The sequence below is a fragment of the Engraulis encrasicolus genome, chromosome 19 (genome assembly GCF_034702125.1).
Source record: "Engraulis encrasicolus isolate BLACKSEA-1 chromosome 19, IST_EnEncr_1.0, whole genome shotgun sequence".
NCBI classification, from domain to species: Eukaryota; Metazoa; Chordata; class Actinopteri; order Clupeiformes; family Engraulidae; genus Engraulis; species Engraulis encrasicolus.
In genome coordinates this window covers 33,802,729-33,827,882 of record NC_085875.1, presented here as the reverse complement: position 1 = coordinate 33,827,882, position 25,154 = coordinate 33,802,729, and the positions used below count along the sequence as shown (strand labels likewise).

At 42.9% G+C, this 25,154-nt stretch overlaps 1 protein-coding gene across 1 annotated transcript in view; it reads left to right on the top strand.

Annotated features, from left to right (window-relative positions):
* Positions 1-229: 229 nt before the first annotated feature.
* The window catches only part of LOC134470124 (ATP-binding cassette sub-family C member 12-like), a 29,299-nt gene continuing 4,374 nt past the window's right edge, over positions 230-25,154 (top strand). The window contains exons 1-11 of the mRNA XM_063224143.1: positions 230-319; positions 6,794-6,856; positions 6,994-7,077; positions 12,465-12,568; positions 14,243-14,455; positions 15,379-15,605; positions 15,810-15,947; positions 18,144-18,333; positions 19,458-19,547; positions 24,752-24,941; positions 25,137-25,154. The exon at positions 25,137-25,154 is cut by the window's right edge and continues 142 nt beyond it. Of these exons, the coding sequence (XP_063080213.1) occupies positions 6,802-6,856; positions 6,994-7,077; positions 12,465-12,568; positions 14,243-14,455; positions 15,379-15,605; positions 15,810-15,947; positions 18,144-18,333; positions 19,458-19,547; positions 24,752-24,941; positions 25,137-25,154 (1,309 nt within the window). The 5' untranslated portion in view covers positions 230-319; positions 6,794-6,801. The remainder of the gene's footprint in view (positions 320-6,793; positions 6,857-6,993; positions 7,078-12,464; positions 12,569-14,242; positions 14,456-15,378; positions 15,606-15,809; positions 15,948-18,143; positions 18,334-19,457; positions 19,548-24,751; positions 24,942-25,136) is intronic.

The following is a 25,154-nucleotide window of genomic DNA, read 5'->3' as shown; positions in this document are numbered from 1 at the left end:
AGTCCTACCTTGTGTCCCTTTCAGTTTTCATGGTGGTACAGGATAAAAACATTAGGGTACAACTTTCAAGCTTCCATGTTGGTCATGCTGATGTGCTGCATGCTGATTGGTCCATCTAAAGGCTTGTTCTTATTGGCCCATGTTTGTGGGGTGGTGTTCTCATTGTTCCAACTCTGTGCTGTGTCCTGTAACATACATGCTGATTGGCCTATGTGTCCTGTTTAGGAGCAGAATGAAGAGTCTACAGCTGATTCGCTCTCAGAGGAAACTCCACAGCCAATAGGGGATAAGTCGGTCAAGAATGGAATCGTAAACACTGGTACATACATCCCTGTGTGTGTGTGTGTGCGTGTGTGTGTGCATGCATGCGTGCATTTGTGTGCGTGTGTGTTTATTATGTGTGTTTATTATGCCTTGGCCAGCTGGAGTTTCCGGAGACAACTGTCGCAGTGAGTGTGTCAAAGTCTCATCCATCACATAATTGTATTTGTGTAATAACTTCAGAATGGGTGGACTGGTTTTTAAATTGAAAGCCCAAATGGGATACTCCCATTAGGCCTGTCACGATAACAATTTTTGCCAGACGATAACGATAACAAGAAATTATTGCGATAATCGATAATATTGTCTCTCTCGCCATTTTCAAACAATATAATGTGCAATAAAAAACACTGCTATGCAAGGTGCGGCCTCCTTCTTGAAACATTGAATGTAAATTAAGATTGACGCCTGCTCCAAGAAGAAATGTGTCAAACAATATAATGACGTAAAAATGCAATAAATAATAAAAATGTGACTACACCCCTTCACATTTTTAAAGCATCACGGCGGGGGATATATATATGTTTTTAAATACATCCCCATGGAGCACAATAGGCTCTAAATAGGCTTTTTTCATTTATTATTCATGATTATATAGTCTTTCTTTAACATTTTCTGTTATTTATCTTTCTCAAGCACACTGAATGGCTTATAGGCCTATCCATGGTGTGATGTAAAATAACCTACTGGTGGGGTATTGTTAAGTTAATTCACAAATTATTACTTAGACAGCTTATTTCAAACAAATGCACGTTGTTACTAGCTAATTGTCAGTCAAAACCCAAGTCAGTCCTGTTAAAGGCATTTCAACATCAGCAAAAAGCAAAAGAGCATGAACAGATGCACAAGTTCCAGCTCTCTCTCTCTCTCTCTCTCTCTCTCTCTCTCTCTCTCTCTCTCTCTCTCTCTCTGATACCCTCGACTGGAACAAGTTGCAATTATGCGCACTTTAAAGTCCTTTATGAACGCCCATACATTGATTCTTATGAGTTATGAGTCGCCATGCCTCTGTTTCCCCTGTAGCGCGCTCAACCGTTCACATTCTCCTGGTGTGACAGATTTAAATCCACAAATCTTATCTTCATGATTTGCTTGTGGACTGCCTACTCATATCGTTAGGTCTAAATAAACAAGAAATATAGCGAAAATCACAAAAAGAACAGACAACGAACGTCGGGGTAGGAGGTGCATTGAAATAATAGTGGAAACTCGGCGAGGTTTAAAATAACAGCCTCAGAGCAAGTTTGTCGCGACGGCACCACTATTTCATGTTTGCACAAACACGTCTTCGTCGTGGATATTGGGTTGCTGCGCATGTTTCAAAATGAACATTTGCCTCCGTGTTGGAGCTGTTCATTCCCCTCTCTGAGGAACGTTGCAGATGCACTGACTGAGACTGGAAGAATATTGCGCTCCTAGTCTCTAGCGCTGATTCTTTGTCGAGGCTTATAAGCGACGCGCGGGAACACCAGCGTTCTATTTCAAAGACGCAAGTAGCCAGATCAATGCACTTTTTTCCAACCAGAACTGCACTGCACTTAAATTACACCAACATTTAAGCGTCATTGCGCTGCATTGGCCTATAACGCGCCATCAGTAGTCTGGCTACGGTAGAGAAAGGGAGAGAGGGAAAACAAAACATCACGCAAATAACTTATCGTTACTTATCGGGGCCAGAAAAGTGATCGTTCTTGTAAAAAGTTATCGTCCGATTTATTGACTTATCGTATATCGTGACAGGCTTAACTCCCATTGTCAAGTGGCTAGTGTGTTGGTTTTTCTACCAGCCAAACAGAAATTTCACCAACATTTGGCCGGTTGGCTGGTGTTAATTTAGAGCCCTGGGGCCTCATGTACAAAGAAGTGCGTGGATTTCCTACCAAGAAAGTGCGGAGTCTGCGGACGCGAAAATCTTGAAAGTTACTTACGGACAAAAAAATCTGGATGTATCAATAAGTGCGTAACCAGGTTTTGCCGTGAAATCTTGCGCACATGCACGAGCACACGCGGGCCCAAGTCTCCGCCTTGCCTCCTCCCTTAAATAGTCTATATGAATATTCTAATTAGTATGAACAGACCCATTCATTTGTATTCGTTGGTTGAAAGAATGGGAAAAGGAACGCGGGAAGGGGAACGGGGAAATGCATTTCATGATGCGAGGTGAAGCCACTGTTTCGGAGGTAGCCAATTTAAAAAGAAAAAGGCTGCGCGCAATAGCCTAACAAAATTACTTTGGCGTGTATAAAATCAGGCATTGGTAATACTTAATGTGAGGACGGCAGAAAAAAAATGTCATGTTATAATGCAGTACAATGCAGTTTTCGCCCCAATTGATATTTACAAGGCATTACATCAAAATGCATTGCGATGAGGCAGTCGCCAAGGCTGCCGAGAAATTTTAAAGTTTATGTCGGGTATAAATATGAAAGATGACGCATGCACACATATAGGCCTGGGTATTGATTGACAATTTTCGGTTCCGGTTCCATTTCCGGTTCCTTCGTTTCGGTTCCTAGAAACCCTGAATTAAACCTGCAGTTACCCAAAGTGGCCAGTAGATGGCGTAACGGGTCTGCAAATCATGAGTTTCCCTGCCTGCCACAAGGCGGCGCTCATCGTGACTTAAGCAATGGCGGGTTAAAGGCATTTAATTCTATCGGCTACAGCGTTCATGATTAATTGCATGCTGCAAGTTGTCCTCTCGGCATGGCTTGGCAAGTATAATAAACGGTTTTGATACTGATAAATGTACTCATGTCTGATTAAAATTGTTCTGCTGTACGGTGCAACTTCACTTCTGGTAGGGCCTACCAATCCTATGTCAAGCGTGCCTGACATGATTTTTTAATGTAGCCTACGCTACCCAGTCTGTCGACAGCTGGGGCTTTTCTACTAGGTTCTGCAGAACTGTTCTAACACAACTAGGCTTCATAAATATCCATGAAACTTGACGGGGGCTCGATGGTGCTGTCTCGCACGCATTTCCATACAGGGACTAGAACTGGGCCGTATGATCAGCTGCTGCAAGTAGCCGCGACAACACTCTGCTTTCACGCCATGGTGAATCTAAGCTAAAGAGTCCTAATCTAAAAGATATATAGGTCTCTAAATATATATAACCAGACATGTGTTAGGGCTTGTTCGAAAGCTGTGAATCTTAGCTTTTTACAGTTTTTTACGGCACGTTTTTATGTTCTTTCATTCAAAAGTTATTGAACTGTAAGCGGCCGCTATTGCAAGTGAAAAAATAGCGCTTTCCATCCATTTTTTTTATCTCGTCATTTTTTTCCTAACAGCCAGCGATCTCCTTAACCTACACCTACAGACATGTGTTAGGGCTTGTTCGAAAGCTGAGATTCTTAGCTTTTTACAGTTTTTTACGGAACGTTTTTATGTTCTTTCATTCAAAAGTTATTGAACTGTAAGCGGCCGCTGTTGCAAGTGAAAAAATAGCGCTTTCCAACTATTTTTTTTTATCTCGTCATTTTTTCCCTAACAGCCAGCGATCTCCTTAACCTAGACCTACAGACATGTGTTAGGGCTTGTTCGAAAGCTGAGATTCTTAGCTTTTTACAGTTTTTTTACGGAATGTTTTTATGTTCTTTCAATCCACAGTTATTTAACCTTAAGCGGCCGCTACTTCAAGTAAACAATGGCGTTATTCTCCAGCCGGATAGAGAGGAAATCTGTTTTGTCGCTGTGTTCTTTGTTCCCTCGAATTAAACCGACGGTCTAAACAGGCTACATTTGTACGTCCCCAACACAAGACCAGTTCTTTCTAAGTTAGCTCTTTTCATGGAAAAACATGTTTCCAAGGAGTCAGAGACATCTTCCTGAAGAGTCGAGGTCATGGTTGAGGTTGACGGTGTTGCCGTTGTAAAGATGCTGCAACTCTGCACGCAAGTTAATCGAATGCAAGAGCAGGTGTTTGAACAGGTTGGATGTATTGCCATTCTTGCATGATAGCCTATTAGTTTATCGCAGATATTGCAGCGCGCTCCTCCTTATCTACTTTCCTGAAATATAGCCACGCTTTCGACGGCATGTTTTTGTTTCTCAATAGTACAATCAGCTGGTTGAATGTCAGCTGTCTTATCAATGAGGTGCGAAACGGGAAGAGGAGGAGCGTGGTCAGTTTGTGACACTTGTGATTGGCTGAAATGGCCGCGTGCTTAAACACACATTTGATGGCTCTGACAGTCAGACTTCAGGAACCGAAACGTGGAACCGACAGACAAGGCACGTTTCAATGCCAAGTAGAACCTTAGCTTTTAATTCGGTTCCATCAAAGAATTGAATTTCGGTACCCAGTCCTACACACATACGCCACATATGAATAAACTGCAGCCAATACTCAGTTAGAAATTCACCTGTTAGGCTAATTGATGGACTGATTTTACAGTAGCCTTATTAAAAGAGAAAGACGAGCACTGTGGTGAGGACGTTCCCAACAAATGCGAGAAGACACATCGCAGAGATGTCGCAGTCCAGAAAATATTCAATGTTTACAGTTTTTCTCGATTGCCTCCACACAAGTTCTGGTACTTCACACACAATTCTCGGAACATCTCACCCATTTCCCAACTCCCCTAACCAATGTCACTGAACACTAAGCACAATTCCTTCTTTACACTCACAATTCAGTTTTAAAACGCAGTCTTTTCAAACCACTACACACAATTATCTGGATTACACACAATTTTCATGAAGAAAATCCCTGGTTGTCGCATTGAACACACTGCCATTCAAAGTACTAAAATCAACTGCCATACTATGTTCACTTCCTCATCACATGGGCAAACTCTCTTCATACAGGTTTGCAATCTGAAATCATCACCCCATAAGGACACACATTGCATGTGATATTGATGAAAACATGAGTGGATGCAGTGAAAAAACACATTTGTTTAGTTTTTGAACTCCAAAATATGTTATACAAGAGATCACTTTCATGTGGTTACCCAATATTTTACAATAAACGAGTGCATTTTTTTAAATGTCAGAAAAATATGTAAAATATATTTTTTGCCACACATCTGTGTACTCAAAGTCTAAAAACAATATTTCAGTATTTTACTACAGAAAAATACCCTCTTTAGTAAGTAGAACAGTGAAGAAAATAAGTTTCTACTGTGTGTCAAGTTGAGTATAGAGTTTTACCTTGTGCATATTAGTGTCCAATGGTTCACATAAGAGTGTATTAAAATGACTGCTTGTGTGTGTGATTTGAGAACAAAATGGCCTTTTTTAGAAGAGAGTACATTGTTTTGAGACAAGACGTGCATTTTTCAGAGGTAGTGAAGAGTTTTGACCGCTGTGTGTGAGGTATGGAGATATGTGTGTAGAGTTTTGAGAATTCGAGAACTGATTCCGAAAATTGTGTGAAAGCAATCGAGAAAAACTGTAATAGCTGCCTAATACTTGAAATAATACTGCTGATGGGCATCCAATAATTTCATTGTAATTCCAGGATAGTTTCATGAGTCCGCTTTTTAACCAGCTGCCTCAACAATAATATGGTTGAGGTGATTTTCTTCTTCTTCTTCTTCTTCTTTAAATCACGAGCCTCAACATTCAAATCCACGTTTAATTGGCTGCCTTTTTGCAATATTTCCGACCGCGTACAGCACATGTAGTTGCGCTGCATGCCTCTGTGTGCTGCCAAAAAGACGAAATGCACCAGTTCCGGCGACTTTCACACTTACGGCAACTTCCACAGCAGCCTTGAAATTCGCTTGGAGATCCACAGTTTTCCACATCTAGTCTGTTTCAGTGCATCTGAACGTGGCTGTGGAAAACAACTTAAGTAGTTTTTTTTGTACGTAAGTGAGCTTCGTACATGAGGCCCCTGATTGGGAGACAGGAGACAGTGTTCACTCACCCAATGAAACAGCATATTATGCCTCACCCGTCCAAGAGGGCAGCCTGAAACTGCGTCTCAAGGGAGTAGTGCGGCTGCATGGTACCATGCTCAGGGTACCTCAGTCATGGAGGAGGATGGGGAGACTATACTTCTTAATTCGGTCCCCCACCAACCTGGCGGGTCCGGGTGCCAAACTGATAATACCAAAGACTTTCAACATGAATCAAGATAAAACTTCAATGTGTCACCAATGCAACAAAGTGGGATCAATTCCGGACTCCTACATTGACATGACTTTTCCATTGAAACCCATTTGTCTCATTAAGGAGCTTAGAACCTTGGCAGCTTAGAACCTTGGCAGCTTAGAACCTTGCGTAATACTGATTCCAGTTTTAGTCCCTGGTAATACTCTATAACAGATATAACATTTATACTTGGACTTTTGAAGACTAATGCTTTCAAGATTTATTGTGTGTGTGTGTGTGTGTGTGTCTGTGTGTGTGTGTGTGTGTGTGTCTGTGTGTGTGTGTGTGTGTGTGTGTGTGTGTGTGTGTGTGTGTGTGTGTGTGTGTGTGTGTGTGTGTGTGTGTGTGTCCGTCCGTCCGGCAGCCTTTAACATGATGGATGAAGAGAGGGATGGACAAAATGTGGGGGAACGTCCTGTTAAGACAGGTGAGGAAGACAGACACACTTAGAAATGTGAAATATGTTTGTACTTTTATTTATTTTTTACATTTCAAGGTGTGTGTGTGTGTGTGTGTGTGTGTGTGTGTGTGTGTGTGTGTGTGTGTGTGTGTGTGTGTGTGCAGAGAATCAGTTGGTTAAACAGGAAGCTGCTCAAGAGGGATCAGTCACGTGGAGGACGTACAAACAGTACTGCAACGCTGCAGGAGGTTAGAGAGACACACACACACATGCATGCACACACACACGCGCGCACACACACACACGCCAAACTGTTCTCACAAAATGGCCCAGTAGGCTATTACATGCCAATGCATTGCAGGTGTTGTATGAAATACAGTATTGGTTTGAGTATAATTTGTGACCGACCGTGGAAAAACCACTCTCATGTAGGCCCTGGAGCATATTGAGTTAGTTATATATTCCAAAAGTAGAGATTCTAAGCTTTACCATGATACATGGGAATTTGGTAATATTTGAATAAGTTGTGGCCATTTTCATATGTTCACTTGTAAAAGTAAAAAACGGAGAACTCAGCCCTGAAAGTTTCTGTCCAACCCACACCTGCATACTATATAGCCCTCCCCCTGCTAAGTCCTCCCCCTACATGACCTAGCCCTCCCCCTCTACATGACATCATGCTAAACCCTCCCACCTACCATTCAAGCTGTCACAGGCTGTCAGACTGATAGCCATTGACAGGCCAGAATTGAGGGATAAGTGTCTTCTGTTAGAATTAAGTTTTTGTTTTAATCAAAAATGGCTTTTACAGAATGAGATGGCAATCAGAAACCATTGCAATACTGTATTGTTTTATATACACCATTGTAATTGTTAAAACATTATTAATGGAATGACAAACATGATTGAAATTTGCTGTGTTTATGAAAATATCCGGACAGTATGGCACAGCAAAGAATGACAGTAAGGCATACAATTAGTACATTCAACTATCTTACAAACACCATTTAGCTCCTCATCCATGCACACATCTGTATACACAGCTATTCTAAACCCAGTAATCCCCCATGAAGATGTGCATTACATTAAGGAGACACTTTCATCCAAAGTGAATTACAAACAAGGACATCGTCAATAGCCTAAAATGCGCTCAATGTTCTCAGGCCAAGGAGAGTTAGTGCATTTTTTTAGATGCATCTCACAGTTACACATCTCTATAAGAGCCTTTGTCCGTCCATTGGTTTGTGACACGTTTCTTAAATGTAATTCCCTCCTGTGTCCACAAGGTGGCAGAGTTGGGCAAAAAAGGTTGAGAACCACTGGCATAGACGGACACATCTGTTGTCTGTCTGTTTGACTTGTTTCTCCCCAAATTCATAATGCAACAATTATAACATGCAGCATAAAATTATAACAAAGTACATTACATTACATTAGGGCAGGGGTGTCAAACTCAAATTCACAGTGGGTCGAAATCTAAATCTGGAACGAAGTTGCGGGCCAAACTCAATATTCAAACTTGGGAGGTTTATTCACATAAATGCTAATGAATGCACGTCAACAAAGTCTTGTCCACTCTCCAAACAAAATATTTCGCTGTCATATATTGCTGCCAGAGTGTAGTACAGAATGTAAACAAATGCCATCAAGCTAGGTTACCGTTTTTGATTTAACATGCTACTAGTCCAAAGTAACCCATTTCCCGTTCACATGCAAAACATATTGTGTCAAAGATTGTGTTTAATGAAGGCTACTTGCGCCATAAATAGGGATGTGTGCGTTGCATAGGCTTGTAGCCTCGTAGCCAGATAATTGAAACAAGCAGAAGCTCTGAGGGCAGGATGACCGCCTGGATGATGACCGTCCGTGTCCCGACTACCAAGCACAGACGGCGCTTCCCTTCTCGCATAGCAATTAATTTGCAAACGAATAGAATCGAATAGAAGATGTAATATCCACAATTCAGCACCTCCGTTTTGCTTTGACCATTCTCAGTGATGAAAACACAAGCCATGCTTGCTTGTTGATAAACCCGCCTCTCCTCTGTTCCTCAAAGTAGGAAGTAAGTAGAACACGCCCATATGAAACATCTGAAGATTTATTTAAAAGTGGGGCAAAATGTTTGCCTTTAAACAAACCAATTTGAATTTCTGCTTCACTGAACAGCTTCTTTGTGACCTAAATGTCAACATTCTGCAAAAAAAAAGAAAATCGCCAAAAACTAAAAATAGATCTTTGAACGCGATTTTCTCCCTTTCGCTCAGGCCGACATGTAGTGCTGGAATTCAGAGCCGGGCACATTGAACACTGTTAAGAGTGACAAACCTTGTGCAGCCAGAATATTATATCCACACATGTAAATCCAAGTTCTGATTTCTGTTCTTAGTAATTAGTAATTGGTGATTAATGTGCAAGCAATGAATATGCCTCTTAGATAATTCAGTAAAATATTTTAATCCATACAATAGTGGTATTAGCTAGGGAAGCCGACATAGGGGGACAAAGGGGTCAGTTGTCCCGGGCCCAGGGAGAGAGGGGTCCCAAAATTGGGTCCTCATTACATTGTATGTAATGGAAGGGGGGGACTTTGTCCCAGGCCCGGTAAAAGCTGTCAGCGGCCCTGGTATTAGCTGTGGTTGCACCACCCTTCATGATACAGCTGCCATGTGATCACACCGCCGACGTTGAACGCATGGAAAGCAGCGGAGGTAATAGACTGCATGAATTGCATGGAAGAGCAGGCGGCAGAAGTGTCAAAAACGCCGTCGAAAGCGTTAAACTAGAAGTTGAACTTCAGCTAAAAATGTGTAATGAGCTCGGCGTCAGCAAGCGTCAGCCAATGGAATGTTCACATTATTCTGAACACGATCTTCGGTTGGTTGCTCTTCCTGATCGACCGCTTCAGGTTGAATCATTTGCCTCGTTCAATGCCCCTGACCTGTGCTTTCCAGGCAGGAGTCAGAAGCGTTTTAGCTCTTTCAACGCCGGCTTTGTGTCCGCATGGTAATGGTTTGGGACTTGGCCCTGGGATCAGAGGGTTGTAGGCTTGAATCCCATCCTTACCAGGATCTCCATGCACCTGATCACCAATACTAGATGGAGTGGAATGCCCTAGAGCTACAAAGCTACAAGGTGTTTTTTGCCATATGGTCTTGAATTCAAGAATTTATGAGTAATGAAACTTTTTGTTGAGTCGTAAAAGTAAATAAATAAAAGTATGTTAATAAAAAGCTCTAAAAACATTAGTAGTTCAGATACACTGCGTCTTCCGTGTGGTGCGTCTCCAGTTGAATAACTTCGAAGGTGAGAAAGTGGATCACACTTTGGTTTTTCTTTTCTTCTTTTTATTTTTTTTATTTTTTACATAGCAGCAGAAGTGTAGACATTTTTTTACGTTTCGGCTGTTGCCTTCGTCAGTGTCTCGTCTTACTAAGCTACTTCCTGAATTTTATCTAGGCGTCTCCTTTGATCACCTGTTGCTGATTGGCGATGACGCAGTGCACGCTCCAAAGCATCAGGCCTGAAAGCCGTTCATTAATTGGAGCGCCCACTGCGCCACCTCCTGGATCAGCACAAATCGGTCTACAAAAACAATTGAAATGCATTTATGGCAATTCAAGGGATGAAATGTGTACGCTTCTGCTGATATGTAAAAATAAAAAGTAAAAAGAAGAAAAGAAGAACCCGAGTGCGATCCACTTTCTCACCTTCTAAGTATGCATATTAACAAAAAGTCAAGTTGTAAAAAAAGAGATGATGAGTGAAGAAGTGATTCCTTATTCATTATCTATGATGGTTTAGCGTTAAGTAGCCTGATGGCTTTAGGATAGAAGCTGTCCTTTAGTCGGTTCATATGGCATCTAACCCTGCCTTGCTGCAGGGACTGTAACCGATACCCATTTTGCACACTGTAAGCGTGAAAGTGATACCGTACCATTTTTACCTCCGCCAGGAGGTTATGTGATCTCCGATTTCTGTGTTAGCATGTCTGTCCGTCTGTCTGTCCGTCTGTCGCTCTGTTCGTTCGCTGCTATTTCGTGGCCTGCCACAAGGTGGCCGAGGTGAATTGAGCAATGACAGGGCGCGCCTGCGAGGTGGATTGATGGACAGTGACCACACGCAGCCAGAAAGTAGGTATTATGCGCGGATTTGCTGTGCCTACATGGCTGCGTAGCCAATAACACCCCAAATTATATATATTAGCCGATATGCCGACAATATGGCACACATACCGTCGCAGAGTTTATTGTTCTTGCCCTGTCAACCAAATCAGCGTTCGAGGAGTTAATTGCTCTCCGAGTGTTTTCCCTGAAGTTCACAAAGGTTGGATATATAAATAACGGCGAACAGTGCTTAACAGTGAACAGACAGTGCCAAGGAGGGAAAGGTAGGCCTACCCAGTTCACTACATGAAAGGTTAAATAAAGTTGTGTTGCGACAGTCACCACAAAAGCCAGACAGAATGCACAGCGCGCGGATTTGCTGTGCCTGCACGACTGAAGGCATAGGTGCGTATAGTCAATAAATAGCAACAAAACATAATGTAAATATGTAGGCTAATGTCATGCATATCGTCACAACTTTTGCGGAGTTAATTCTCCGAGTGTTTTCCATGTCAACCAAATCAGCTTTCTCTCGCCTGTTGAAGTTTGTAGCCCACGGAGGGAGGGGAAAAAAAAATAACGGTGAACAGTGTTAGGCTATCAATGATGAACAGACAGAGCCAAGGAGGGAATGGTATCCAGTTCACTACATTTAAGGTTAATCAAAGGTTGTGTTTGACAGTGATACCAAATCGTTCTCAAAGGCCAAGGTACCCGCGTAGTCATATCATTCACTATAGGCTATTATGGATTGATATTAATAGCTGCGCTATACAATATTGTGGCAAAACAATTATGTGATGAAAGGCATGCTTCCAATCATCAAAATGTTTATAACAACACAATGAATGAACAATGACACCAAGGCTACAGTATAGCGATGGGAGATACAATAATTTCCAAAATACAGTAGGGCCTGTAGCCTATGCCTATGGCATGACCAATCATATTTGCCACAATGACCGGTGCTCTAATATCAAAGCTAACCAGGTGAGGTGACATAAGCCTTAGCTAATAAAAGACACATAATTTGGTTAAAATTGAATGTTCACTTCTCTGAACACTGTAGGCCTATCCTATGATGAATAGCCTAGGCATGCATGGATTACACCACGACATGTCACAAATATTACAACCAAATTCAGCTTCCTTGGCGGAGGTATGCACTCTCTGAGTGCATTTCTAGTTGGAAATAAGTTTATTTTACACCTCTCCTTGAGTTATATGAATGGGGAAGACACAGCGTTATAAATTTGCTGTTACCAGACTGGCAATGACCAATTCGTAGCACATTACTGAAGGCCCTGTGTTATGTCATAGTTAAATTATTGAGTTCTACCTTTCTCCTGTACTTTCAACCATTCTCTGAGTATGGCGGTGCAAATTTTTACCTCCAAGCTAGCAGTCAACTGTGAGTCCTATGAGACCAGCTGGTCTCATGGTGTATAACGCTGTTTCTTAACTTAATGAGCTTATTTCCACAAATGAGACAGTATCATGTAATGTAATGTGTGTTTGTGTCCACTGTCCAGGCTTCTTCACGCTGTCGTTGGTGTTTCTGGGGTTCATGCTGCTTGTGGGGACGACAGCCTTCAGCGACTGGTGGCTCAGCTACTGGCTACACCAGGGATCAGGGGTACACACACGCACGCACGCACGCACGCACGCACGCACACACACACACACACACACACACACACACACACACACACACACACACACACACACACACACACACACACACACACACACACACACACACACACACTCACACACAACTAGTGCTCAATTAATGCTCAACTAGATTACTGAATTACTACTTTTACATCTGTCCCACATTAGGAATTAGGATGATTATGTGTCCCACTTTAGGACATTACCTATCCTGTAGAGTATCATTTATTGATCCCAGGGGGAAATGAAGGTGTCAAGTAGCATACATACATAAATACAAAAAGACATTACACAGGAGACATTACACACATCCTTACACATATATTAACCATATATAGCTCACTCTTACATACATTCAGCCCAAGGCATCTCTCTCTCTCTCTCTCTCTCACTCACTCACTCACTCACTCACTCACTCACTCACTCACTCACTCACTCACTCACTCACTCACTCACTCACTCAGAACATTTTACTATGTTACTGCCTTTTTTTGGTGAGTTAGAAGTTGGAATGTGAAAATGTGTATATTATACTGTATATTGACCCGTTTAGAATCGACATCCTCATGAATGCATACGCATCGTTGACTCAAACACACCAGAGATGTTTTAAGAAAATTATGAGAGACTCCACTCTTCTGGGTGGAGTGCAGACTCCATGCAGAAAGAATGGGCTGTGCTCTCTCGACAGCGGCCACTAGGTGAACTGCAGGCATGGGTAAAATTGGGAGTGGTGAGGCTGTATGTAATACTGGCTGGCAGTGCAGACACTAAAGAGAGGAAAAACTGCCGTTCTGAAGCGTGTACGTTGATAAAAAAAAATAGAGATTCCGAAAAGTACACTGGGTATGCTATTTTGAGAGGGAAGAGGCTGTTCCAGAAGCATAGGAGATGTTTGTTGTTACAAGACATTAAACTACTGACTGGACTGATGGCATCGCCAGGAATGCCTGTGTCTGTGGCGCGAGCGTCCGTTATCTTATTTAGGAAAAAACACCTGTCGAGTCTCTGTACCACTGAACGGAGCATGGTCGATTTTGAGGCAGCGGTGCGCACGCAGCCAAATTATGTCATACCTGTTTACAAACTCTAAAGGGGTCTATACATTACACATTATTTTCTGATGAAGATATAGCAGGCCTACCTACCTTACAAATTAAGACAAAATGTGACAATGGGGGCAGCCTAACGGTTGAGGAGATTAACTTTGGATCAGAGGGTTGAAGGTTCAAATACCACCCCTCCACGCCCTACCTCACTCAATGACTGAGGTGCCCTTGAGCAAGGCACCTACCCCCTAACTGCTCCAGGGACTGTAACCAATAACATGTACTTAAAAAAGTAACTGTTATTCGCTTTGGATAAAAGCGTCAGGTAAGTGTCTTCATTGATGGTAGCCGCTCTCTGGTGTATGACTATACAGAAACTAGACACTCCTTAAACCTTAAAGTGTCCCACTGTAAGGCAATCTGACCCCCTATGAGATGTAGTAACTTAGTAGGGAATTTACTTAGTAGTAGGATTCTCAAGGCCACGTTCATGTAAGAAATTGTGTGTGTGTGTGTGTGTGTGTGTGTGTGTGTGTGTGTGTGTGTGTTTGTGTGTGTGTCTATGCGTGCGATTGTCTGTATAATAGAATACCACAGCGGGACACCTCATGGGTAGCAGTGGTGGTGGCGGTAACGTGACGGCTGGCAGCATCACAGACAACCCTGCCCTTGACTACTACCAGCGTGTGTACGGCCTCACCATACTGCCCATGCTGATATTCAGCGTCCTCAAGGCACACTCCTACACACGGGTCACGCTGCGCGGCTCCTCCAAGCTACACAATGCCATGTTTGACAAGGTGACACAATCATAAGCAAATAGATCACAGCCTACCATACATGTTCTGCACTTCTGTCTCATCATAATTATGTAAAATTCACATCATATAGTATGTCTACAGTGACAACAAACGTCATTCTACTCTACATTACTGCTAATTTGTGCTACTCTATTCTACTGACTTCTTCTCCAGTCTGTTCTATTTTACGCTACTCCACTCAATTCTAGTGTAGCCTACTCTATTCTGCTCTCATGTCCTCTATTACTCTGTTATTGTGTTATAATGTACTGCATGTTTCTCTCTAGTTCTTGTTTTCTTTACTCCTTTTACCGCATCTCTGTGTATGAAATGCACCTTACAAATGGATCTGCCTTATCTTGCTTTGTGTGCCTTGCATTCTATTCCATCCATTCTACTTATTCTATATCTTTATTCTACTCTATTGCATTATATTGTACTGTATTCTATTCTATTCTATTCTATTCTATTCTATTCTATTCTATTCTATTCCTCTATTCTACTCTAATCTAGCCTACTCCGTTCTATTCTACTCTCCTCTATTCTACTCAGTCATGTTCTACCCTATCACTTGGTTCATTTGACTTGGTTTGACTTGGTTCATTTATTCATAGTGAACAACGCGTTTCGCCTCTGTGAAAAACAGTCTCACCGCGAGTTTATTTGAACTGCATTTTTTCATTACGGTGTAGATTTTGAGACAGGCATGCCTCGGGCACCATGCAAATGGCGTCATCCTACCTAGTGCCTCTTTGAAATTTCCTAGTCATTTACAAACATTTGTTAATATTTTGTTCATCATTAGTTAATTATTTACAAAGTGTTACTAATGCTTTATAAGCAGACATTATTATACAGTGTTACCACATGGATCCTAAAACTTCTGCCTCTATGCTATCCTGCTGCACTCCACTCTACTCCAGATCTTGTTCAGTCCGATGAGCTTCTTCGACACCACCCCCACCGGCCGTCTGGTGAACCGCTTCTCTAAGGACCAGGAGGAGCTGGACGGGGGGCTGCCCCTCAGTATGGAGGTCTTCCTCCAGTGTGGTCTGGTCGTCACCTCCATCCTCATCACCATCGTAGCCGTCTTCCCAATCATGCTCCTTGTCGTTGCCCTCCTAGGCCTCGTGCTCACACTCTTTCTCTAGTAAGTGTGTGTGTGTGTGTGTGTGTGTGTGTGTGTGTGTGTGTGTGTGTGTGTGTGTGTGTGTGTGTGTGTGTGTGTGTGTGTGTGTGTGTGTGTGTGTGTGTGTGTGCAGGGAAGTCAACGAGGGGGTGTACTGGGTGTGGGGGCCCTTTCAGATGACTTTGTCCTGGGCCTGACCAAAGCTGTTATTGTGTGTGTGTGTAGTATTTTCCAGAGGGGCATCCGTGTGCTGAAGCGGGAGGAGAATGTGAGCCGCTCACCCTGGATCTCTTTGACCACCTCTGTCATACAAGGCCTCAGCACCATACATGCCTACGACAAGAGGGACCAGTACATACACATGTACGGCAACACACTCGCGCGCGCGCGCACACACACACACACACACACACACACACACACACACACCCGCACACACACACACCCGCACACACACACACACACCCGCACACACATGCACACACCCGCACACACATGCACACACATGCACACACATGCACACACATGCACAGTCAGGCCAGGAGCCATACAAATATTGTTTCACTCGGGAGAAATCGGGAACTCCACCCACGTTGTTGGGAAGCAATCGACTTTGAGCAGCTCCAGTGGCCCTGGGGAGAGGCGAGTTCAACGCAGTGACGTGGTTTAAACAGAGACATTCTATTGGGATTAAGAAAATGTTTGGTTTAAACTTTGGCACAGATGAATATGTTTATATATTGGGCTTATTTTTTCGATACCGTTTGGGGGCTGGGTTTCACAATGGGGGCGGGGTTTTGCAATGGGCCACCCCATGCACACACACACACTCACACACAAACACTCGCTCGCGCACACACACACACACACACACACGCGCATGTGCAAGCACACATACGCAAGCACACTCACACAGCCTCAACCCCATACACACTTAAAGAAAGAGAGAGCAGTTTACAGTATGATGTACAGTACACTCGTCTCCAAAAGAGTTGTCGCCTATCCATCTGTTTGGAATAACAGCTAATAACCTGACTTTCAATTAATCACTTGGCTTCAGAAGTCACTCATATGAAAGCTACAACCCTCCCGAATGAAAATGGATGTACAAAAATAAATTTCATGCACCAAAGAAAGATTGACCCTTTAATGAACACAGACAGGGCAGATTTTCACAACACAAAAGTTTTGTCGCCTATCGAACATAATGTGAAAATGAGCAGATAAGTCACTTCAAAACACTTCAAATACGCAGATTGGGTGTCATACTTAATCACTGATTCACTCACACCTCTCCAGAAAATCAATTTTTGGCCTTAGGTGTATGTTTAGCGTCATTGTAATCATGGAAAGCAACACAATGAAAATCAAAGGAGTTCAATGAGAGATGGTGACATATTGGCTATTCGTAGAGCAATACATTTTTAACTTCATGATGTAATCAATGATAAAAGCCCTCACACACCAGCAGCATACATGCAGCTCCACATAAGAGCTGTATCCCTCCCATGTCTGACTTTAGGCACCATGTATTTTTTCCAACTTCTTCACCTTAAACACCAAAGAAGTCTCTCCCACTGTCCTGTCTCACAAAAGCCAGCCAAGAGTATGTCAGGCCTAATTCTGACAAAAATGAAGGCTAATGGGACTCATACTCTGAAGTCAAGATCCCAAGATCAACCATTTTAGAACTGATAGCATCAAAACTGTATGGTGTTGGAGATGAAGAATATGAGAAATGGTGCCTAAAGTGAAACATGGTACGGATACAGTTCTTATGAGGAGCTGCATGCATGCTGCAGGTGTTTGAGGGCTTTTAATATCATTGATTAAATCATGAAGTTAAACATGTATTGCTCTACGAATAGCGAATATGTCACCATCTGTCATCGATCTTCATTCTTTTTCATTGTGTTGCTTTCCATGATTCCATGATACAATTCGAAGTGACTTATCTGCTCATTTTCACATTATGTTCGATAGGCGACAAAACTTTTGTCTTGTGAAAATCTGCCCTGTCTGTGTTCAGTAGCCCCTTAATGCGCGCCGTACCTCCAGCGGCACGCTGTAATAGTCATTGAAATGTAACTACCATAGCACTACAATACTATGACACAACACAGGCCCTTTCGAAATGCACCACGACTTGGTCATTACCATACTGGTAACAACAAATGTATTAAGCCGCGTCTTAAGGGGATAAAGGGTCAATCTTTCTTTGGTGCATGAAATTTATTTTTGTACATACATTTTCATTCGGGAGGGTTGTAGCTTTCATATGAGTGACTTCTGAAGCAAAGTGATTAATTGAAAGTCAGGTTATTAGCTGTTATTCCAAACAGATGGATAGGCGACAACTCTTTTGGAGACGAGTGTATATGCATGTATGACACAATAACAGCTCTCTCTCTCTGTCTCTGTCTCTGTCTCTCTCTCTGTCTCTCTCTGTCTCTCTCTCTCTCTCTCTCTCTCTCTCTCTCTGTCTGTCTCTCTCTCTCTCTCTCTCTCTCTCTCTCTCTCTCTCTCTCTCTCTCTCTCTCTCTCTCTCTCTCTCTGCAGGTTCAGGGACATGACAGACACCAACTCCAACCTCTACCTGTTGTGGAACTCCAGTACGCGGCTGCTGTGCAACTTAGTGGGCTTGCAGTCGGCCCTCAACATCTTCATAGTGGCGCTGTTCACCATGCTCACGCCCAACGACACCGTTAACTCCTCCATGAAAGGTTTAGCCCTCGCTTACACTATTCAGGTGAGCCATCCATTAATGTTGTTTATATACAGTATAATCGTAGTTCTGGAGGAAGTCTGCGAGTGATTGACAGCCGTCATTACTTCCTCCCGCCTTTGCACATATTTAAATCCCTCCTTCCCTGTTTCACCTGTCATACGCAAAGGCTTTCCGAATTGTCCCACCACCTCCCCATACTCCTCCATTTCAGTAGAACACCCAGCTTCACTTCCTCTACACAAGGGTATCTCATCCCGCATGAGCTCCATTTAAAGCATCCCAGGGCCGAGGCCAGCTAACATGCCAAGCGTGCATATTGTACGCCAAGCACTCAAGGACAAACTTGTTAATTAGCAATTCATAGTAAAACATTGTTGTGACCTATAAGGCCGCTTTCACACCAATGTGGTGAAGCATCGTGGGACGGAATCGATTTTTCCCGGCGGTGGAGAAAATACATGGAAACATATCTGTCCTTCCACACCAACTGGCGTTAGTCGGGCGTCAGCGGCGCAGGAGCTGGCTATATATGCCAAATAAATGCCAAAGTAGCACGCTACTGGACTGGTCGCGCACGCCGACGCTGTCGGTGTGAAAGGCAGAGTAGAACACACCGGCCGAAACTAAGCAGAAAGATCTCAATCGTCTCGCTTCCGTTCCGCGACGCCTTGGTGTGAATTCGGCCTAACACCTCTAATACCTCCTTTGTACAGTTTAAGAATGAATAGGCCTACTTAATAATTCAGACCCTGTTTACCTGTAAAGTATATGAACATTTTTGTAAACGTGTACCTTATCTGTGCGGGCCTTTTGTTTACTTGTCAACAGTTTTAGCTCCCAAAAATTGATCTTTCTAAAACTGGAGATTTAAGAGGATATTTATAATGGATATGTGTAAGAATGAAGTAAGGTACTTGTCTGTTTCTGAAAATGATGTGCTGATAAACAGGCAATTCCATGATAAGACATTTCGAATTATACTGCCATATTTGTCTTGAAAACAGATAGAAACATATACGTTTTCAAAAAGTATCTGCATATACTGTATTTATCCAAGGTCTCAAAATAATGCATTGTTGCTACTAGTACCTATACCTGTTCATGCTCACGCCTGAGGACACCATTAACCCTCTTTTCATCTCCAGCTAACCAAGGCGTTGGCGTATTCGATACAGCAATTTACGGAGGTGGAAGCCAAATTCACATCTGCAGAGAGACTGCTGGAGTACATCACGGTAATAAACACACACATGGTAACACAACGCACACACATACAGGACAGGACCCCAAAAAAAGGAAAAAGAAAAAAGAAAATGAAATAAAAAGAATTACAGTTATTGTAGTGTGCTTGTCTGCAGCAAATCTTGCGTGCTGCTGACAAACAAATAATTGGATATCTTGAAAGTCAGCCATCTTGAAAGTCAGCCATCTTGAAAGCGTAGCCTCCAAATTCAAATCAGCTCATTAGTAGACAACATTGATCACCGACTTGCATGTGACCGGCACCGAGAGGCAGAAGCACAATCATGTTACCGCTGCCGTCTGCAAGTTCTCTTGTTGATACACATAAAGTCTGGATTCTGGGATTTTGGAATTTGTACACAAATCATCAGAACACACATAGTTGAAAACTTCTTAATCTGCAGTTGCTAAATACACGCAATTCCCAAGTTAAGCGGAAAAATTAAGAAGTATTCAACTTCCTGCCTTGTCTTACAAAATTCCATCGATCTGGTGTGATTGGGCAGCTAGCCACACCCTCAACCTAAACAAGCCAAGCAAGAGAGTTCTGATTGGGCAGCTCCCCACACCCTCAACGTAACGACCCGTAATGGGCTATTTCAGGCACTACTTTTGGAATCCCATGACAGTTTAAGGTTAGCCAGGCCACGTCCTCCAAGGGATGCAACACCTGCGTTGCTTCTAGTCAGGTCAAGAGCAATGTAAATATCGTTTCTGACCTCCTGAAAAAAATGAGGACTCCACATACCTTGTCTTACACCAGTCAAACAGTAGCAAACCTAGGAGGGCGGGTCAACCATGAAAGGTTAATTGTTATGCTCTTGGTCAGACCAAATCTCGAAGAGATTTGAAAGTCAATGATAATCAGGCTAGTTCAAGGTAATATGACTAAAATCACAGACTTCCACTTTAAAGACGAAATGAAGCAGTGACCTAATATAGGGATCTATAACACCAGTAAGATAAGCCAGCAAATATATATTTTTTTGAAGTCTGACATTTAAGCCGTTAATAAAAAAATAAAGCACAAACACGTAACGTTTCTGTTAACGTTTCCAGCCAACAGCGGGTGACGTCACGCGAATGGTAGTTCTCAATTCTAAAGCTGCTATGATAGTAGTGAATTAAACATTTGGGCCTTGCGTGACTGATTATGAGCTTATTTGCTTAACCCAAATGAAGCAAGAATACGTGTTTGGGTGGGACAGAACAAATATGAGGCATGAAGGCAGACAAGACATCCCATCACCACAGGTAAACTTAAGCTGCTTTTTTGCTAAGGTGACAAGGCGCTAACAAATTTTGGCATGAGCCAACATGATCACTTTCATAATCGTGCAATGTTGCAGTTCCCTACCTTCATCTTCCGATGATTTCGCCAACATTTTCCAAGCATCTAAATTATTTTTACTTCACGTGCCCACGTTTATCGGTTTTATCCAGTCAAATCCAATCCAGCCAGTTTGAGGATGCATTCGCGGCTTTTGTAACAAAATACAGTTGTCACGAACGGCCCGGGGATTGAACCCGGGTCTCTAGCGTAGCAGGCAGACACTATACCACAAGACCAAAGACTTGACTCAAATGCAGAGAGAGAGGCAGACAACAAAAGTCAGGTTTCAAAAAGTTTTACTGTGTCAAAAAAGGAGTGCTTCAACAAAGGCAAATCAATAGACCAGTAAGCGACAAAAGGTCTCAGTTCAGATCAAAAATGCTCAGTAGGTCATAGAAAATGTTCAGGAACAAAAAAGGAGTCCAACGCACAGAAGATCCAATAAAGTCAACAAAGTCCAAAATCCAAAAATGTTTTCAAAAAGGCAAAGTCAAGAGTTCAAGCAAGGCATCAAAATTCAAAGTCCAAAAAAAAGGTCAAAAACATCCAGAGAAACAAAGGTTCAAGAGAGCAACAGGAACTTACTAGCATAGTGGTCTTCAGATGACAAAATCAAGACTGAGCACCGGCAAACAAACAGAGGAGGCTTATAAAGGCAAACAAACGAGATGCAGGTGACATGCAATTAACAAAACGAGGTCAACTCAAACACAAAACTTGACTCAGCAAATGATGACACAGCACAAACAATGGGGCACGATGAGGCCATCTAGTGGTGAAAGTTCAGAAGGTGCCCCAAAGCCTCACAACAGTAGTTCAATACAATAGATGCAGCTACTTTAATAGAGCTCTTCAGCGTTGACGTCAACTTGTATGCGGCGTTTGGACTTCCGGTTCGATGGCGATTTTTTACATTGCAAAACGCCATAGAGATTCAGGTTTGGCAAAAATATAAGTTGCACGGCAACAACGAACATTAGCGTGTCCCCGCATCCCTTTCTCATTAGTGGAACGGATCGTATCATCATGTTGGTGTATTCACATGTTAAATCATGACGATTATAATTCAATATTGCTAACCCCTTTCTGATCATTAAAACTTCCGAACTACATACTTTCCTTTGGTTGCCATGGGTACAACCTTCCGCACGTGCATGCCGTTAGATACAGGCGCCGCTTCTGTAGTCGCCAAAAGCTTCCGGGTTTAGCATATGGACGCAACATCGTATTTATGTCGAAGTTTGACACAAAATGATCAACCATGTCATACCTACAGCCTATTTTTAACACCCTCGACAGTTTGCGGGAGTTCGCTAAGCGCGTGCTTGCACTCGGAGCTTATTTGAAATTTACCTCTATTCATTCCCAATGGAGGCCGGAAGCCGATACGAACCAGGAAGTCCTTAAATGCTAACATGAAAGACTACAATCTACTACATGCTTCCGCGTTACTGAAGAACTCTATAAGCATGCCATAACTTAATTTAGGACATGATAGTTTAATGTGTGTACTCATTTCCTGTTCCATCAACTTCAAATCCCCAAAGCTCCTCCGAGAGCGAGACGAGACAGGGGATGGGATAGCCACACACACACACAGGCTGCGTCCCTTCCCTTCACAAAGCTTTCCAAACTTCCGGCAATTTTGCAAGTTATTTTCTATTACTGAATTGGACCACATAGCCAACTTAACGACATGGGCTTTCAGATTAGCGTCCAACAATGCAAGAAAAAGACGTTATAGTTATTATTGGTGACGGTCTGTCACTACAAACCTATGAGAGCGAGCAGCCCCACAGTCCTTGTTAACTATTTGTTATTTGTATTTCCTTTAGCAGCTCACAGACTTTTATTGTGAAAATGTTTTAGGGCTAGATGTAGTCCACCGGGGGGTGTGGAAGAGGAGTTCATTAAAAGTTATGGAACGAATGACACGGTTGTCTTGTGAGTAATTTGAGTTTAACAGTCCTGACTCCTGTCCTATGGTGGATGCAATGGGTGGATGGCTGCAGCTATCCCATCATGCTCGTAGCAAAGGCTTTTTGACACACAGTGATGGCATTTCTCTTTCATCTGATAGTAGGTCTATAACAGAAGACCCAGGGACAATGTAAAATGAACCCCTTGTCCTTCTTCAATTTTACTGCCACGATTAGAGTCAGTTAACGCTGTAGTTAGCACACGCTAACGTTAAGTGAATGGAAGGTTACATTAGCCACCAACTTCTACCATTCGCGTTATGTAGGCGGCGAACATGGCTAGGCCCTTGTGGCGAAACTCGGTAATAACATGTCATTTTTCAGCAAAACTACTTAAAAGTGCAGTCCAACGAACATCCATTCGTTTATGAAAATAAATAAGCCGCCAAAAAATGATAATAGTTGTCAGTGCTTCATTTCCACTTTAATTCTCAAACACACTGGTACACGTGTGTGCACAAACAATAAAGAACCCCATTATGCACAAACACCACACTGAATGCGCACAGTACAGTACATACATTATGCACAAACACCACACTGTATACGCACAGCACAGTACACCACACTGTATACGCACAGCACAGTACAAACACCACACTGTATACGCACAGCACACCAAACTGTATACGCACAGCACAGTACCAGAGAGGGTTTATAGAGGAGAGACCAAACTGACAGCTTCTTCCGGGTGGTACTGTCCACGAGGCGGCGATGTTCAAGCCGAGGAGAGCCGTCAGAATGAATGGGGGTCCTAAGAAGCTCCACAATAGACGCAGCTGATGTGTCAGATATGGAAGGTCACCGATTTTCATTTTGTTTTTCCTAAAGGAAGTGTAAATTACCCTTCCAAATGGCACTTGATTTGATTTTTTAAACTCACTGCATTTTTAAAAAAACGCGCATTTTGTGCATGAATAACGTGAAACTCAATTACCCAGAATGCTGCACGTGAGCTCTCTACCCGCTGTGATTCTGGAAAAAAACATGACGGCGACTCCCTTTACTACCATGTTAATCCGACGCTAGATTTCTTAACTGATGAATATCGAAGGCAGAAATCAACATTGTAGTGTCTAAGTATGAGGTCGATTGGTCTATTTGTGGCGTACATCATGATCGGCCAAGTTGTTGGCCTCACGTTTGTCAGTTAGCCTGTGGCTAGGCTACGTCTCGCCTACGTTAGCATCTGGTTTAGTTCCCCATTACCCAATCGGATTTCGTCATTTCCTTAGCTAGAAGCTAGTGAAGACTGACTCACAAATGTCAAAGCTGTAAGAAACTATACTGATATAACTCCCAGGTTTTTAATTTTGATTTTTAATTTGCAGTCAGAGACGACCGTAATATATTCAGGTTTCAGCTGCTAGCGAGGACTTATTGTGGGTGATTAGCCCCAGCCCAATAGGGGATCCCAAGTCTCCTCTGTCTGAACAGCGCCCCTAATGCAAATCCATTGAACTGCTGCCAAATTTTGTATAATGGGGCGAATAGGATGTAGAGCGGCTATGGGTAGACAGGCTATGACAGTACACACACTGTATACGCACAGTACAGTACATACATGTTGCAGTGATGATTCAACACTTACAGAGCCAAATGTAACACTTTTCTAGTTGGTCCTTCTATGTGAATTAATACAGCAAAATGTAGTGTAAACACATGTCAATTACTGGAGTATCTGATGGAAACACACGTGTGTGTGTGTGTGTGTGTGTGTGTCTGTCTGTCTGTCTGTCTGTCTGTCTGTCTGTCTGTCTGTCTGTCTGTCTGTCTGCCTGCCTGCCTGCCTGCCTGCCTGCCTGCCTGTCTGTCTGTCTGTCTGTCTGTCTGTCTGTCTGTCTGTCTGTCTGTCCTGTATCTGTATGTATGTGTGTCTTTGTAGGGGTGTGTGCCGGAGGCTGCGAGGCGTGTGAAGGGGGTGTGTCTTCCAGAGGGTTGGCCTCAGCAGGGACAAATCAACTTCTGTGACTACAGCATGCGTTACCGTGACGACACGCCCATCATCCTCAAACAGATGAATCTGTCAATCAGGGCCAGAGAGAAGCTCGGCATCGTGGGACGCACCGGATCTGGTACTCACACATAAAGAGACACGCACAACACACACTCACACAGTCACGCACGCACACACACACACACACACACACACCATGGACTTCCTTAAGCATGCAAGTGATTATTCTGACCAATAAGGAGTGTATGTGTGTATGTGCGTTCGTGCATGTGTGTGTGTGTGTGTGTGTGCATGTGTGTGTGTGTGTGTGTAGGCAAGTCGTCTCTTGGCG